The 17794-nt window shown below is 43.6% G+C and overlaps 1 protein-coding gene across 4 annotated transcripts in view; it reads right to left on the bottom strand.

The window, feature by feature from the left end:
* Positions 1-7185: 7185 nt before the first annotated feature.
* The window catches only part of TNIP3 (TNFAIP3 interacting protein 3), a 50042-nt gene continuing 39433 nt past the window's right edge, over positions 7186-17794 (bottom strand). For all 4 annotated transcript variants that reach the window (XM_064712382.1, XM_064712384.1, XM_064712383.1 and 1 more), the window contains 4 exons: positions 17023-17148; positions 15461-15619; positions 12890-12950; positions 7186-8017 (listed from right to left, as the gene is read on the bottom strand). In XM_064712382.1, the coding sequence (XP_064568452.1) occupies positions 7986-8017; positions 12890-12950; positions 15461-15619; positions 17023-17148 (378 nt within the window). In that variant the 3' untranslated portion in view covers positions 7186-7985. The remainder of the gene's footprint in view (positions 8018-12889; positions 12951-15460; positions 15620-17022; positions 17149-17794) is intronic.

Below are 17794 nucleotides of genomic sequence, written 5' to 3'. Positions count from 1 at the left end.
GGAAATGCTTTTGGGGTGTTACTATTCCAAATGGAATTGTTTGCTTGAAGATAATTATCTTTCTCAGTACCAGCCTTAATTGTACAAGCCTCAGTTGTAGCAGCCTTCATTGCACAAGCCAATGAAATATATTCCAGCCCCAGTTTCTTCTCCCACTTCTCCACACACATTTATTGCCTGTAAATACCCCAACAATCTGTTACACCTACCCCAAGGACAAGTCCCAGAAAATAAGGCCATCCCCTACCTGGCAATATCCCTAGTGTTGCTGAGAAAATGGGTCTTCCAGGGCTCCTTTCTAAGATTTGCCAGGGCTGGCTCAGCAAGGAGAAAAGGAAAGGAAGTAGAATTTTAAAACCAGGCAAAAGCCAAGCAGGAAACACACCTCTTAGAAGCCACTGATTTTCCCCATCACCATCAGGATGTTTGAAAGCAGGGTTAGATGCAGCACATTTGTTTTCCAATGGCAGTTTTACTCCTCTTAACAAACAAAGATGGAGCACTAGGGAGAGAGATGGCTTTAGCGCCAGGTGCTTCCTTAATTCATCCCACTTTTTCAGGGAAGCTAGAGTGGTTCCTCTGTTTAGCCATGAAGATGATGATCATGGCCATGTCCACAAAAATCCTGTTCCCAAATCATGGGAAGACCAGCATCAAAACACTTCAGCCTGGCACCAGCAATGACATTTCAATGTATTGATGTGATCAGCTGCCAGCCCATCAGCTCATTTTTCATGCACTAATTCCTAATGTTCTCCTGCTTTATTGACAGCTTTGCAGGTTTCCCCTGGATTGGCCTGGGTCTGGATTACAAATGTCCCACAATTTAGGTGCTTGCTCCCTCTAGAGCCAAAGCAGATCCTGCCCAGTGCAAAGCCTCACATGCAGTTGTTTGAAGAACTTGAAGGTCCCCAAGGCAGAGGTGAGTCTGTACAGCAGTGACTCTATTCTGACACCCTTACTCACACAAAGTTGCGACTGATGAAAATGGCCAGGTTGCATTACATCTTCTGAACACACCCAGATTTTTACTGATACACACACAAAGGTGCACGTGGTGTCACTGACAGTCAGTGTGTAACACACATCCCACATTCAGGTGTTATGGCCCGTTCTCCCCCTCAGAAACACCTCCCCAGCCTGCACCCTGCAGAGGCAGGGATGGAGATCAAACAAGTGGCCCTGGCTCACTGAAGCTGGGACTCTTGGGGACAGGTCCCACCTGGCTGAGGTCCTGTCTCTGCATTCTCTGATGTCCACCAAGCCCAGAGGACACTCTGAGATTGCCTTGAGCTAAAAGGTTCCCTGCCTTCCACCTGCCCACCTCTAGGAAGACAACACCCTTGGAACCTGCTGGTTTTGTATCAAATTGGATATTTCAGAGGTGATGCAAAGTCACTGGGCAGGCCTGGCAGACCCGTGGCCAGCACAGAGCCAGCCCAGCTCCATAAACATTGCTCTGTGGGAAACCAGGCCAAAAGCACAGACCTGCCCTACCGGGGTCCCTTCCCCAGAGCTCCTGCAAGTTTTCTGTTCCCTGGCATGAAGAGTTTGTGCCCTGCAGAAGGAAACCAGCTCTGTGAGGTGAGGAAATGGCCTGGGGAACCTTTTGGGAAGGCAGGTTTTGTGCTGTACTTTCTCTCTGCAAAAGAGAAGTGTTTAAATAGCTAGGAATGGGTTTTCAGACTGGTCTAAAATCATGTCATTTTGGACAAATCCTTACTCTCAGCTGTGAGCACTGACCTTCCCCGTCCTAGTGAAGGAGGCTGAGGAGAGGAAAGGTGTCCATGCCCATTCCAGAGATGCACCAGGAGCCTTTTCACAGCCTGCAGGCAGGGAAGAGACAGTGGTTTAGCTCCAGAGGCCCCTCGTCACCAAAGCAAAACCAGGAGCAGAGCACCAGCACAGTTTTGTGAGCAGGAGAGACTGCTTTGGAACCCAATTAAATTCTAGCAGTCAACTGGGAGTAGTCTTATAAAAGAGTAAATAAAGCCCAGTGGAAACACAACTTCTCCTTCAGCAGAGGATAAACATAAAGGCTGCACTGAGAAAGCAAGCAGGGCAGCAGGGAGAGGGCTCTGCCAGCCCTGAGTGCAGCAACTCCAACAAATTCCACAAGCAAAGCTGCTCAGCCTGGGAAGACTTGAAAAATCAGACCCTGGTGAAGTCTCAACTCCAGGCTGAAGAGAAACCCTCATTTTCTCTCACTTCAACACTTTACCCTGGGGACACTGACTCTTGTTATGTGGCCAGGTTAAAAGTTTTAGCAACCTTGCTAAACCTCTAGGACACTCCTCTCCTGGAGGGAAGAGCACGTGTAGGGACATATTTAACTCTTACACTCAAACCTTCAGAAATGAACACTTAGTTTTCTATGTATATAATAGAAATATGCAAGTGCACACAGGAGCACAGGCTGTGCACAAACATCAGGCCCCGGACCACCTGGAAGAGCCTGAGTTTTCCACACAGGTTTTTCCTACAGAGCAAGGAAAATCCATGCAGCTCAGCAAAGCCAGACTCGCTCTGGGCTCTGCAGAGCCCTCCCTCTGGGGACTTCAGAGGCAGAATGTCTGCACAATTTCAGGGGCTAATACGTCAAAGCTTAAAGCAGCCTGAAGAATTTAATGGGGATTTAGATGCCTGCAACTGCAATGTAGTATTTTTGAGAGTAGTTGAGTGAGATGAATGGCATCTGCTCAGGAGTCCTGAAACACCCTGCCAGTGTCACACCCTGCCAGCACACACAAATCAAGGGGCAATGCTTGCATCGTTTTCTTCTCAGAAGAAGGAAGGCTGACACTTGTCATAAGCTGAAGTTGCTCCAAACCAAAATGAAACACTGCTTATAAACCGTAGTGGTGTTTCCATACAGAAACTAAACAAATTTGGGCAGGTGAATATGAACAAACCAAATAAGGAACTCATAGGGGATATTCCTTATTAATATCCTCCCCCTTCCTGGTACTACTCAGGTTTTTTGTTTGCATTTCCCACATCTCTTATCTTTGCTTTCAGATACAGAAAGCCACACAGCATGCCATAGCTTGACTGTTTGCATTCATCAAAGTGAAAATGCCTATTAATAAGAATTCAATTATTTGGAAAACAGTTCCTGGCAGCACAGCAGCACCTAAGTTCCTTTCCAATGGGAACTTGACTTTCTGCAAATCTCATTTGACTAAAAAAAAAACCCAAAACAAATCAGAAATAGATGGTCTGCTGTGACTCCAAAGTGAAGGGCTGCAAAGAAATGAGCATGAAAAGCAGAACCTGTCACGAGCATCTGTGGAACAGCAGGAAGTTATGGCCAGCTTGTGACAGTAGCACTAAGACTCCCCATGGGAATACTATTAAATTAACAGCACATTGAAATTAATTGCCCTTTTTTTTCCCTGAGGATTTTAATTTTTTTTTTTTCAGTTGCCCAGCAGGTATCTTGTAATGCAGTGGGTTTGATTTGGTGGGGAGGTTTTTTGGTTTTGCAGCTCTTTCTGAGCTGTGTTTCCAAGTCCTGTGTTATTAATTTGTCACCCAGGAATAGAAATGCAGCTCCAGTGCTCTGACCCAACCACACCCAAATCCTCAGGGAAGTCAGATGTCTCTTCAGAAGCCATGGGCAGTGAGATAACAACATCACACACACTCTGAATTTTAATTATCACTATTAAGGATTAGGAACCCTGTGAGCAACCAATTTAGCTGGCATTACTAAGCCAGAGTCAAGCCTGCTTTTAATTAACTGTAATGCAATATTCATGCCTCAAACCTGATTTTAGTGAGTTCCCTTCCCTTCTGGAGCAAGTACATCACTGGAGGCTCCAAGTCCCCTCTTTGGCATCCGCACCCTCACTTAATTCTTGACCACAGGGGAATTTTAACAGGGAATTAACTAATCCCTCTCTTGCTACTGCAAACATAAGAGAGAACTGTTATTCCAGTTCAGGAGAGATCAGCTTTTCTCTTGTTAAGCTATTCTTTCCTAAAAGAAAGCTGGAAATATGGGGAGATTGACTGCCCCTCCAAAGCTGCTTTAGTGTCTGAACAGGTCACTTACACAGAAAGAATTTTCTTTGAAATATCCTGGTGTTGATGACTGTGTTTTTCTGCTATCATTGCTAATCCCCTCCATTCCATAATTAGGATTGTTTCTCCTGACATTATTTCTACAGATTCCATGCTGGGCCATGACTATAAAAGACAGGCTGCAAATCTGGCACTGAGGAGAAAGAGGAAAAAAGAATAGGATTGCAAAAAGAGCAGCTCTCATTTTAACCTTCAGGACAGCACAGTTTTCCCTAACTTTTAGCACAGGGAAATATTCTGACTGGTGCCTAACCTTAACTGAGAGTTTTAAGTGACTGCTATATATAATCAAAGCTAGAGCTGGTTTGGTGAATGACTTGCAAAGAGTGTCTGCATGTGCCAGCCCTGCAGGGTAATGTCCTTGTTTAAATGGATTAACGTGGGATTAACATGACCAACAGCTGACACACGGGATGCCTGAACACAGCAAGGCTCAACAGGAAAGCTCCCTCCAAGAAAATTAAAACATCTCCCTCTCTTCTCCCAGCTAAACCAAGAAACCACACGAAAGGAACCACCCAGGTGACAAAAAGGCCAATGAAGGAGGTTTGCCATTTGCCAGAGCTGTCACTTCTCTCTCAGGCAGGTCATGTGCTACAAACACCAGCAGCACACATCCTGCTCTGCTCCACAAGACTTCCCTTCTCCAAACCCTTTCCCTTGGCCCTGGGAAGAGCCTCAGACCATTCCTTGGGCTGCTATCTCCCATTAGACCAAATCTGCCATCTCCAGCCTCACTGCTGTGAGGTCTGAACTGATCAAAGACCACAAGGAGCCCACCAGGTGCCCTTGCTGGCTGCCCCAGCCCTGCCCATGGCCAGCCTGGGCCTTGGGCTCTCACCAAAGCAGCCCTGGACAGGAAGCACCTGGGTGCTGCCCTTTTATAGGGCAGGTGGAAGCAGGGCTGTTGCTGCTCTAAGTGAAAACACAGCAGTATCCAGCATCCTGGCTCCTGGGGGGAAAGTGTTCTATTAGCCAGAAAAATGCTTTCCACCCTGTGGTGCCTTGCAGACCTTTAAACTTGCATCTGCACGAGTCAGAGAAATTCTTCTATCATTCTCACAACAGTTAAAGCACGGAAACCATTTGTAGACTTCAGGATTAGTTTTTTTTTAAAAAGAGAGATAACTTGATTCTCATTAGAATTACCCTCTCAGCTCAGCACAGGGTGCTATGGGCTAGGTAGAATTTCCAGAGTATATTCCCCATCCATGATAGTGGGAAGCTGAGACTGTTTGACCAAATTGCATGGTCATACACCACCTGCTTTTTCTCATTCCATTCTGGACTACTGAAAGAGAGAGAGAGGATGAAGACCAGAAATGCTGGGCACCCCATAATCCTGATTACCCAGGAACTGCTGTCATGGCCAAGCAATCCATCCATCCTGGTAGGAGGATGATGTGAAGATAATGAAGTGCAAGTCTTTGGGTGTGGGGACTCAGAGCCAAAGGGTAAAAGATCATTATTTCACCCAAAGTGTTCACCACGCATTTCTAGCTCTGCTTTTGAAACAACTCATTTCAGCTGAGAAGAAAATATTTTCATGGATGGTGTGTTCTTGCTATAATTCATGAGACTATGTAGAAAAACAAAACATGTTTCTCCACAGGAAAAAGAAAAGGGACAAAAACTCCCCGAAGACCCCAGGTTTTTAAGGGAGAACTGGGAGTGTTGATATCCAGTTTTGGCACAGCTGAAGAAAGGAAAAATCCCTGTTAAGAACAGTATGGTTGACTTTAACTGAAATAACTCACCCTCTCAGAGTTGTCTGGGTCACTGCAGAAATCATTTCCTCTGGGGGTGTTTGAGCCTGGCAATGCTAATTCAGACAGATGACAGCACCTGCATTGGGGGAACATACATCATTCCAAGAAAATCCAGCAGAAAAGCAACTTCCAGGCATTTTATGTGCATTTTAAAAGATACAAACAGGAATATTTAAAAGATACAACACCAGGAATATTAGGATTTGCGTGAGCCAAAGTTGACAGTCCTGTGCCCAAGCCTGACAAACATTAAAAGCCTGTGACTATAAAGATAGCCCTGCAAAGAGCATTTTCTCCCTGTGAATAGCTCGCGTTCAGCCGCCCTTTGGGGGCAGCTAACGCTGTCAGACGCTGAGCGGAGCCCACAAATGCTCGGCGGAGGGCTGGGGAGAGCAGCGGCGCTGAATGGAGCGGGCGCTGCCCCCGCTGCGGGCACACAGAGCGCGTCTGTTCCGCATCCCCGGCGCTCGGAGCGGGCTGCGCTGCCCGCAGCGCTGGTCACCTGCTGGGAGCTCCCATTGAGGGAGCTCACATCCTAATTGGATTTTCCGAAGGCAGTGCATTAGCATTTTCCATGATCTCACCCTTATTAGCCAAATGGCTGATCAGGAGGAGCGGGGCACATTGTGCTCTGTTACTTTATCTGCTGCTGCAGTGTCTGCGAGCCAGCCCCAAATTCGTGCAGAGATAAAAACTCCCCTCTCCATAGCAGAGACTCGGGAGTCCATTGTGGAGCTAAGGTTGCAGTCAAACTCTAATTTTCAATAGCTCACCAAAAACAACCTCTCTCAGTGCTTTGCTCCTGCTCTTCCCGAGTCTGTCCTGTAAGTCAGGAATGCCAGCTCTTTCATCCCTGTTGGCAGAAGCAGCATTGCTCTACAATGTAAAAGCAGAAGAATCCTTTCCCATGGACCGTTCCCCATTGAGCCCAAAATCAAATGCTGGACATGTTTAATGCTGTAAGGTTATTATTTCTATGCACAGGCATTTGAATATTGAAAGGAATGGAAATAACCTGTTCCAGAAGAAGAAATGACACATGCAGGCTGTCCTGTAGCTGATGACTGTCTTTGCATAGCTCAAAAAACTCTTTGTGTCAGAATTTAAATCCACATGAAATACTCCTGAGCTACCATGACATCTCCTGTCCTGCAAAAATCTGTTTCTTCTTTCAGGTGAGGTCCCAGCAGGTTTGGATACCTGTTCTCAAAAGTAGCCTTCTTAAAAGCCTGAAGGGAAGAGACAATCTTGCATGTAGATTATCAAGTAATGTTTGCTGGACACCCATCCACCAAAATTTTCTGAAAAAAATTATTGTCTAAATACAATTTCACTTTAAAAGCCTGGTTTTATTCTTGGTTAGAGGTTACATGACAATGTTCAGATTCATTACAAGAACAATTTGGAAATATAAAGCCATATTCACTGAGAAGTTGGACCCATTCAATATTACTACTAAAATCCTTGCAATACAAATAAGTGCACACAGAAAAAACCCATGTGATTATGTTTTACATGTAATTTGAGAGCCAATACAAAAGGAGATCGACCTGGACTCAAAAGGGGAAATGGGCACGTTTTAGCTGGCCTGGCATGGGTGGTACCCTGATCATAATTACACAAAGGGGTTTAAACAGTGAAGCAGATTTCCCTTTTACCAACCAAGGAGGAGAGGACAGAATTCAAGGTGATCAATCAACAAACCATCCCCTGGAATCAAATAAAACCCCTCATCATTCCCAAACAACAACCACCACCAAAAAAAATCACACCACCATTGGGCTTGTAAGCTCTTGAATTCAATTCAAACCAGATGTGACAGTCTGAATCCCCAGCAAGAACTGCATCTCTTCTCATCAGGCGTTTAAAGAGCTTCTCACAAGGCAGCACAAACAGCATCTTCAGAACAAAGGGCAGCAACGCTTCCCAGCAGAGTTTAACTGGATCCTGAGGATCACCAGCCTGCGCGAGCTGCTTTTCTATTGTCCTCACAGGGATTTTACCAGACATAAATCACAGGCACTGAAGAGATAAGGAGCTAAGGAGCAAAAAACCCAGAAGAACACAGAATAATAAAGTTGCAAGAGTCCCTTGCAGCCTTTGGTTTACACTTCTCCAGGCCAGGGTCTGTCAGCGATGGGCTCCCTTCTCCAGGGAGGAATCTGCAAAAGCAAAATCAATGGGAATTACTGTGACATTGAGAAACACAACTCACTCAGGAGTCATTTTCCTCCATTTTGTAACACTTTCACACACACACCCCCAAATCCAACACTGTACTTCATTACAAGGCTGTAATCCAACCCATACAAGTGGCAGTAGGAGTGAAGCAGCAAAAGAGAGTGGGGCTAGCAAAGAGTGCTCCAGGATTCTCCTCCTCAGCCTTCCTCTGATCCTGGTGGTGGCTGACACAGAGCAAACAGGAGGGTCTCATGGTTTAAAGCCCCCATGTAAAATCTTTCCAGACATTTTAAAAGATCAGCTGACATTCAGCAGTGCCCAGAGGTGTACATTGGCATTAGGTGCACCCAAGAGAGCAGCTAAATCTCACAGAGGGAGTAATTAGTACCCAAGGCTAAGCAGGTGTCTGTGATCCAAAAACGCGTTTGATAGTGAGTCACTCAAGCTAAGAAAATAAAACAAAATTGGAGAAAGGAAAAATGCTATTGCTAGTGCAACACATGCTTCCTGAAGCTTCAAAACGTTTTGGAAAAATGCTCTGATACATCTCTAGTAGCACAAGCACAAATGCAGTCACTATTTCACTTAAAGAGAAAACATCAGGAGTAATGAATCCTGATCTCTTGGCTTATAGAAATAAAATGATCAAATCCTGCAGATGTTTAAATCACATATCCTGTTCCTCTTCCCAAGAGACTTTTCTGCCTGGTACTCTCAAGAACTACAACACATTCAGTGATCTTCAGCTCAAGCTGACTTTTAAAAGCACTTTAACTTCACATGCTCTGGAGTTAGGAATCAGAAGTGTGCTAATGGCCTTTTTGCGGTAGCAGAAATCAAGCTGGATCAGTAAAAATGCTGAAAATAATCACATTTTCATTCCCAATGGGGATGGCAAGCTGCTAATTAAATCTGTCTTGACTACTTGGAAGCACTGATAATTTCTCATGTAATATATGCACTGAGGAGATGCTAATAACAAAAATGTTAGGGGTCTGGGATTTTTTCCAGGAAAATTAAGATGTCAATTAATTGACTTTTTTTTCTGTCTGGTTTTTACTGAAGACCTCCACAAATCCATTTTTTTTTCTGTTTTTCATATTTTCCCCCCTCTCCCTACAGATGTCATTATTTTCAGTGGCAAACCCCACACTTCTCCCTCCTCTTCTTCCAATTAGCTGTAATTATAACAACATTAGCAGCAAATTAGGCGCCTCCAGGGCAAAAATCTGGGAAGCAGCAGACTGTGGAAAGGAAGGGGAGATGAGATTCTAATGGAAGTAAGCAGGCACATCCATGGGCTCATCTGGGCACCCTGAGGGCTGTGCAGGTTGAGCTCTGCTTTCCCTGAGCCTGCCAGGATGAGGAGGTGACCAGCTGCTGCCACAAGCCTCCAGAGCTACCCCTGGAGAGGGAAACCAAAGGCTCCATTTGGGCTTCTCCTTGTGCCTGGCATCACTGGATCCAAGATAAAAACACCCAGCTCAGGCTGGAAAAACCCACTGGTTGTAGCTGATGTTCTGAAGGGCTAACTGGGGTCCTTAAATGCATATACTGGGAACATTTGTGCCAAGGGAAAAAATGCAGTAGATTAATCTTGCAAAGGAAAAAGCCAAGACATGCCAGCAGTTGCAGCACGCAAAAGGGTTCTTGCCCCGAGTAGGCTTTTGAGCAATAAACCTTTTTTCCAGAGATTTTTGCATTAAAGATCTGGGTCCAGGGAAAATCTCCAAGATCAAGCTCTTTTTTACAACTGTCTTTTCAATTTTGCACAGTTGAATAAGGAAGGAAGTCAATACTGCTTGCCAAGTAAAATGACATTAAGTACATTTGCTGGAAATCTTCTTGCCTTGCTCCTTAAAAAATTAAAAATAATCACCCAAATCAACTACAAAAACCAAGCAGAATGACATAACCAAGAACAAAAAGGTCAGATTCTGACATCAGGAGTGCAACAGAGCACAGAGAGACTTAGGAGCTAAATTTCCTCTAAGGCGGCACTGCTGGTCCAACAAGACAAGGCTGGGAGAACTTCAGCACATTTTAGGACTAAGATTTCCTGCACAGCAAGGTACCTGGGGAGGGATCAGTTCAGAGGTGAGAAAGAAGAGTTATTCTTGGAAATATACTGGGACCTTTTATGGGAACACCTTTGCTTTTTTGGAAGCCAAGCTGAACTTAGCTATGAGTTATCTGAAGTTCTAAGCAGCTTTTTGAGGGTTGGGGTTTTTATTTCCTCTCATTTTGCCCACCCTATTTCCCTCATCCTTTCCTGTTTCTGATGAATTTCTTCCCAGTTTATTAGAAAGGGCTCAAATCTCAAAGTGCCAGATCCAAACCACCACACAACCACAAGAGCTCAGTGCTGGACACAATATTGCATAAGTGATCCTCTGCCAACTACCAAAACACATCTCTGGGGAAAATAACAGTCTGGAGAGCAAACTTTAGAAAATCGCATCAAATAGTGTTCATCAAATTTCTGTAGCAAAGGGTTGGGGTTTTTTTTTAATTTAAAAATTCTTCAGAGGTAATCCTATATCTATAGATGATGACAAAAAATGTTTTTTAGACAAAATAGAAAGACAAACTGGGCTTAACAAGGGTAGCAGTCCTTTGAGACAGCCTCCTCTTACCATGGCAGCAGCTGTGGAGAATGGTGTCAGTCAGAAGCACAGATATGGTTACAGGAGAAACAGAAAACATGAGATTCCAGCTGGTTACAGAAGCACCCCTGCAGAACCCAAGTCAAATGCCAAAGTACCCAAGTGCAAACACCTTCCTCCTTCACAGGAGAGGGAGGAAAACACAATGGAGGTGCCTCTATACAAAGCTACAAAAAAAATTAGTAAGCCCTCTTTAGTTACATACACCTTTAAAGTCCCAATTACATTATGAGACTCTCACAGATTTCAGATATCTCTAAGCCAGGCTTATAAAATGAAATATTATCAAAAATATTGGTTTCCCAACTCATTTCACTGTGCTCAGCTCTGAAGTTACAACCTGTGACCCGTGTTTCATAATTATTACTTAAGAAAAAATGCCCAGCATCAAAGGAAAATTTGTTAAGGGAAATTTAAAGGTTTTTCCTAGAAACATCTACTGAAATAGCATTCCTAAAGGAAACTCTTTCATGCCTAAAAGTTGCTTCACTGCTGATTTGTTTCCTATAATGAAGACCTAGCTGAGCAGAGAGGAGATTTATCTGTCCATTTATAATCTACTGCGAAAATGAAGGATGAGGACTGAGAACCAGGAATGCTGCTGCACATGCTGGCCCACTTAGACCCACCAGGGTAATCAGCACTCGTACAAAATGGAGCAAAGAAATGGGCACATCAAGAACTCTTGCTCATCGCATATTCTTGGAGCTTCTATCTTGGAAACCTTTCCCAAAATACTTACAGATTTAATACAGACAATTATATGTAATACATAAAGCCAAGCTAGTGACTCAAGAGTGGAAGTTTGACCTCTGTGTGATCCGTGGATAAATGATCAAAATCATCTGTTTCAGCAGCCAGGATAAAGAGAATAAGAGCCCAGAAGGTGTTAAAGCAGACATCCTACACTGCACTATTAAGAAATCCTCTTTAAAGGGGGTGGAGCAAAAAGGGAAGGGAAAAGTCTCAAGTATCCTAATCCCTGTCCCGTTGAGAAGGTGGTGTTTGGATGTTCTGGGCAAGGAACAGAAACACACAGAGCACAGATTTTCGAGAAGTTTTTCTCAGGGAGTGGGAAGTCATGTAGTCCAGCAGGGTGGAAGAAGAGCTCTCCTCCTTCAGATCCCCCCAGGGCACTGCCCTGGACCACAGCTGCAGTTGGTGGCAGGACTGGTTTCATTCCCCGTCAGAAACATCCTCCCTGTATCCTCTGGTGCAGTAAATCACTCGCAGTTTGAGTGGGAGGAATGGCAAAATTAATCTCCTGTTCTGCAGTGCAGGCACAGCACTACTTTCCCTGTGACCACATCAGAACTCTTCCAAGAGCTGCTCTGTCATTATGGGATGCCCATCAGCCATTTTGGTGAGCTACATTCCCACTCTTCCCTCTCTTCTGGGCAAGCATGGATGACAGCAAATAATGGAACAGTTCCTCTGTAGCCATCTTCTTCTTCTTCCAGGTGTAATACAACAACTTCTGGACTCAGCAGTCCCTGCCACCCCCATGGGGTACCCACTGGCACCAGATTCCCACCCACAAGAGATTCCTGGTGGTGTCCATGTTTGGAGTGGTCTGAAACAAGTACTTCAAAACACCCAGGAGTTATTTCAAAGCCAGATACAAATATTACTCCTCCCTGTTTCCAAAAAACAGTTTGTACTGACCCTTTGCAAGTATTTAACTCTGCTCACTTCCATGGCTCTATTTTCAGACCACCTGAACTACCAGAACAGACCAGGAACAGCAATGGGCATTCTGTCTTTAAGGGGAAACAACATCCTAAAGCCTGCACTTTGTTACCAAGGACTCCTAAACTTGCCCCATGCTGGCCCCTTGTTTTGGCACATCACTAAATTTGGTCTTTGCTGGAGCAACAGAAGCTCTAAGGAGAATTCTGAGGGTATCTTTTCTTTAGGACTATTACTAGGTGTTTAATGAGGCAAATGTGTGATCCTGTAATGTGTAACAGAGACATTTTATGAATTGCAACAAAGCTGTAACATAGAGGGTATTACATCAGAAACCTCACCTGTGGTGCACACACGCCAACCTTGACTCTCCAAGGCAAAGCTGTCACATCAGCACTCAACAGATAGACAGGAAAGTTTACTCTACATCCCTCAAAGGCCTCCATTTGAAAAAAAAAAAGTCCATTTAATACATGCTCTGTACAGCTGTTGTCTTACCATTTGCCTTGTGCTGCACATCTGGCGGAAGCTGGTCAGGAACACACCACTGATAGTCTGGCTGCACAGAACAATAAAACATTATTGCAGCAATATGGACTTCACAGGCACTTCAAACAAAAGAGCAGTGACATGATAAAAACATAATTGTGCTGCGAAGCCTCTCATTAGCCATACAAAAGCAGTTCAAAACAAAATCTTGTATTTGGGTTTGTTTCCACCGATCCCAGTCTTCCAGCTTACTTCCTTCCCTATGGCATCAGAAAAATTGGTGTAAAACCTTTCTAGATCCCACAAATCACAAGGACATATTAAGAGGACCAAACCAGACTTAAAAAGGGCTGAGGAATCCAGTGCAGCAGAAGATACCAGCAGGCATCTCCCTCCACCAAAGAACCCCAGAGAAACCTGGCCCACCTAACAGGTGAAGCTGCTCCAGTTTGAATGCATCTGTAGCAGCTGTAAAATGCTCCAGGGTGACAGGAATGAACCATGGAATAAAGTTCTCTCCCCTCTCCCCTTTGCTCACAGGTTAGAACTGCTGTTTTTATAGCATTAGCTATTATCAAATAACTTCCTGAAAACACCGTGGGATAGGGAAAATTCCCATCTTTCTCATAAGAGGAAGTACTGGGAAGGTTATGTCCATGCAGACACAGTTTTGTCCAGGGAAATCTTGGAAGAAATAGTGCATTATAGTTTACACCACCCACTGTGGCAAATGAGCAGCAAATTACCACTAGAGAAAACAACTTTGGGACCAGCCATTTCAGCTGGAGCTGTGTTAGGCTGTCTGTCTGGAATAAGTAGTCCATGCAAGCTTGTCAAAGTCTAGGTAATTGCTGCTTCAAATTAGTTACACTGGAAAAATGATTCTTGTTTTGCAGAAATTACTCTGACAAAATCACTGAGTAGCCCCAAGGGGAATCTAGCAGATTTCAATTTGCAGGGAACAAATTTCATATACTCCTACAGAAGTTTTGCCTGAATTAAGACGGCAAGATGAAGCTGTAGATAGAGAAAACAGATTTAACTTTTATGTTTTGCTGTCACTCATGCTTATACAGCAGTAATCACCCTCATACACTGTCAGGAAAAAAAAGGAGCTATTGTATTTCAATTTAAATTGTTCCAGTCACAGGAATTATCAACTAATTCTGTGCTTGTGTGCAAACAAAGTAGACCTTGATACAAAGCTTTAAGCACAGGTAGTTTTTCAACAATGGCTCAAATTACACTCATTTGCATTGCTTTTTTGAGTTTCTGGTGAATTTTATGTTCTCTGATCAATTCTCTTTTTATGTACCTGTACCCTGCAAATCTGAATTAATTTCAAGAACAAGATGTGCATTTTACATCAGACTAACCAAAATGTTTCTACTAGAGTTTAAAAAGGAAAGAAAAAGTGCAAGAACAGAAAAAGAAGGCAAAAGCACAGCCTAAACATGCAGGATTACGTATCAGGACACCCATTAAATTCTAACACCTTTCTTCATTGCTAACAAATTGCTCAGGGAGGTACCCAAAGCTCAGAGCAGCAACTCACACAGGCAAAGAATTGAAAAAAAAGGGTCAGAATGAAACTGGGAGTTACAAAGCAACCAGTCAGACTGACACCGGCGCTCCGGCAGGAATGACAAAGTTGTAAACCCAGTGATCCCTCACAGAATTAGAAACCCAGATGATGAAAGTTCAGGGAGAAGAGCCAAAATAATCTGGGCCAGTGGCCAAATTGCAGGGAAAAACATTCTGCAATACTTCCAACTTTGATAAATAGGCAGATAAGCACACTCCTGAAGCACAGAAATTGCTTGTCTGACCACAGCTTTTCCATTGGATTTCTACGGCCTGAAAGCCTTACATGCATTTTGCAAAAATTCAGCTATAATTTTTCAAATAATGAGCATCTTTCCATATGTGACAGCTTTATAGCCAGAATCAGATATTTTGTATTTAAAATGACATTCACCATGTTTAAATGCATTCTCAGTAGATTGGAACAAGCCAGGTCACTTAGATAACGCAATGCACATCAAAAATATTCTTTGAAGCAGTATTTTCCTTGGAATAAATAACTCCCACTCACAGAACCTGCTCCAGTGCAAAGCTATTCTTCTTCATGCTGAGGAAGACAGGCCCCTGTTGTGTTTCAGGAAAAAAGGCACATTTCCCATTGTGTTAGCCACACTCAGACAAAACTTCCACTTCTCCTGATTTGGTTTTTATTACCTTATGTTGAAGGCTCAGAGCAGATCCCTACCTCTGAAGTGGGGTAATTATACAGCTAGAAAGAGCTCTGAATGTCTGTCATGGGAATAAATTAATCTAAGAAATCAGCAAGACTCCAATCAAACAACCTTATTTTTTAAATTAACAAACAAATATAAAGGAACTCTGTTGTTCTTCTTAGTTGTGTTACAGATAAAGAGTATTTTCAAAGTGAATTCCATCTTGATCTGGACGAAACACCACACTAGGAAAGCACAGATTGAGCTGCTGCTGAGCTGGCAGGTGATGGCACCTGTGAGGAAATCAGTGTCCCTGTCCCCCAGGGGATGGTGGCAGCCTTACCCAGCCCTGCTGCTGCTGCTGGGCCCTGCGAGGGGCCGGGTGTGCCCGCGGATCCGGACAGTGCAGAACCATCCCACAGCCCCCATAACTGACACACGGGGAGAGGAACAGTGGGGCTGGGTAACTGGGCCTCCCAGGCTGTGTTGGGAGGTCTTTTGTCTGTCAAGAAAAGAACAAGAAGAATAAATGCATTAGCAGCAGAATAAAATCAACACATCATTCAGGTACAAGTGGGTTGCAACGCTGCTTGTTGAGACCCTTCATACTACTTATCATTAAAAAAGTTATTTAAGACAGCTGACTTGTGCCACAACACAGTCTTGACACTTTTTATGTGAGGAAAATATTGACCCCAAGATATGGCAAGCACATTACTGTGTCTTTTCTATTCAAAAACAATTCTGTATTTTCATTACACATAGTTGCTTTCAATAGTTTGACGCAGAACTACATGGACAGTCACTGGAATGATAAGATAAGTAAATAATTTTGGTTTAGGACCAAAGTTGTGTGCCTCAGATTTGGGCCTGCCTTTTCTAAGGCCCTCTGCATTCCAGTAGAGTCAACAGCAATTTGCCTAAGGACTCAGTAAGGAGGGGTAAAAGATGATTAATATTCTGTGATTCTGTGAGTCACAACTAAATAATTTGACTTCAGAAAACAAACTAATAAATATTTTATATGCTTGCTCTCATCTTTAAAATCCTCCACAAGCTCAGTTTAATCAAATCCCGAGGCAGGAAGAGGCAAACTGGAAGATCTCCAGTGTGAACTGCTGATGCACTGGGCAGCACCTGGCCTCTGACACTTGAGCAAGACCCTACCACCTCTGATGCATGGCTTGGCTGAGAATAAGGCAATCCTGAAGTTTCTGTGCCACAACAACGTTGGGGAGGACAATAAATCACCACAGAGCATTTTGGTAATCAGCCGTTCTTTTAATGCATTGCACAATTTTGTCAAGACAGGAAACCTCGGAATTTCGTCATTCTTAAATGGGGATTGTGAAAGCTCAGAGTTTTGCATGCCATGATTTTACTAGGGCTTCCTACTGACACTACTTTGAAGAGATAAAAAGGATGTTGCAAGAAAAAAAATTATTGCAGAGGCTGCTCAGCTAATTTGTATGGAGAGCATTTTTTTCCTCAGTGATATTAACATCACTCTGTAATTCAATTGCAGAGGTCAGGATTAACTACAGAAGCTCCTTATTTCAAAAGTTGGTTTGATGTTAGAGCTCTTATATCAAGTGCCAGTGAAAAAATCAAAGTCCTCTGGACTTGTTTTTGGTTGTGGCTACCCTCCCCCTCCTCCATTTTCAGATATGTTTGAAAAGTTTTTGCAATAAGTACTCCCTTCATCTACTTATTTTGGAAGTCTTCTCTAATCGTTTCTCATCTTCTTACTGCATTACTTCAGAATGATTTCATCCCAGGTGGTGACCTCATATAAAATCCAATGTCAATTAATGGAAGCCAGAAAACCTTGAGTTGTGCGGAAAGTGAGAAAAAAAAAATAAAATACACATGTGCTGGCAATGGGAGCTTTCTTTTGACTCATACCTGAGAGCTGAGTTTACTCAGTTGAGATTGCAATCTCTCATTAATTTTCTGCAGTGCTTCTTTCTCCTCATTAAGCCTCTCTCGGTCAGATCTCTCCTTCCTGAAGTCCTCCTCGTATATTTGGACCTGCAATCATCATGAACAGTGTGTGAGCTTCAGCAGGGCCACTTTGTGGTTTGGTTGCTTTCTAAACCCTGCCCAAGCAGAAGGGTGAATTCCAAGGGGATCCCTGCTCCCTACAATCCTCCAAACAAAAGTTTCCCTGGTCTTTTTTTTTGTGGCTGGTACAAAGTGACAAGCAATGGCCATGCTCTAGTGGCACTCACCAATTGAAACAGAAATTGAAAACTGAAACAGTCCCCAGTGCCAGTTTTTGTACAACCTTGCACTCAAAAAGCTGACTGGCAAATAACAGTCTCAAATATTATAAATGAGATAGCAAATACTAGTATCCATCTTTTTAAGGGATTAGCAGGTGGAGGACAAACATTTCACCAACATTTTTCCAGTTTCCTCTTCACTTATGGGCACTTTTAACTCCTTCCTGTATATCTCAGGTGCAAGGAGTTAGAGAAGAACTTCCCCAGCTCAGTGCAGAGGCAGAGGGGAGCATAATGTACACAATTCCAAATGGAATGGAATGTACACAATTCCCAGTGGAAATACAGATGTTTGACCCTGTTCCTAGAAAATAAGCTGCCTTGCAAATGCTGAAGGATGCAGTGGCTTAGCTCTTTTTTATGTGGTCAGGAATCACAGAGCTTCATCCCAT

Source organism: Zonotrichia leucophrys, chromosome 4 (genome assembly GCF_028769735.1).
Source record: "Zonotrichia leucophrys gambelii isolate GWCS_2022_RI chromosome 4, RI_Zleu_2.0, whole genome shotgun sequence".
Taxonomy (NCBI): domain Eukaryota; kingdom Metazoa; phylum Chordata; class Aves; order Passeriformes; family Passerellidae; genus Zonotrichia; species Zonotrichia leucophrys.
This window is presented reverse-complemented; position numbering and strand designations above follow the sequence as displayed.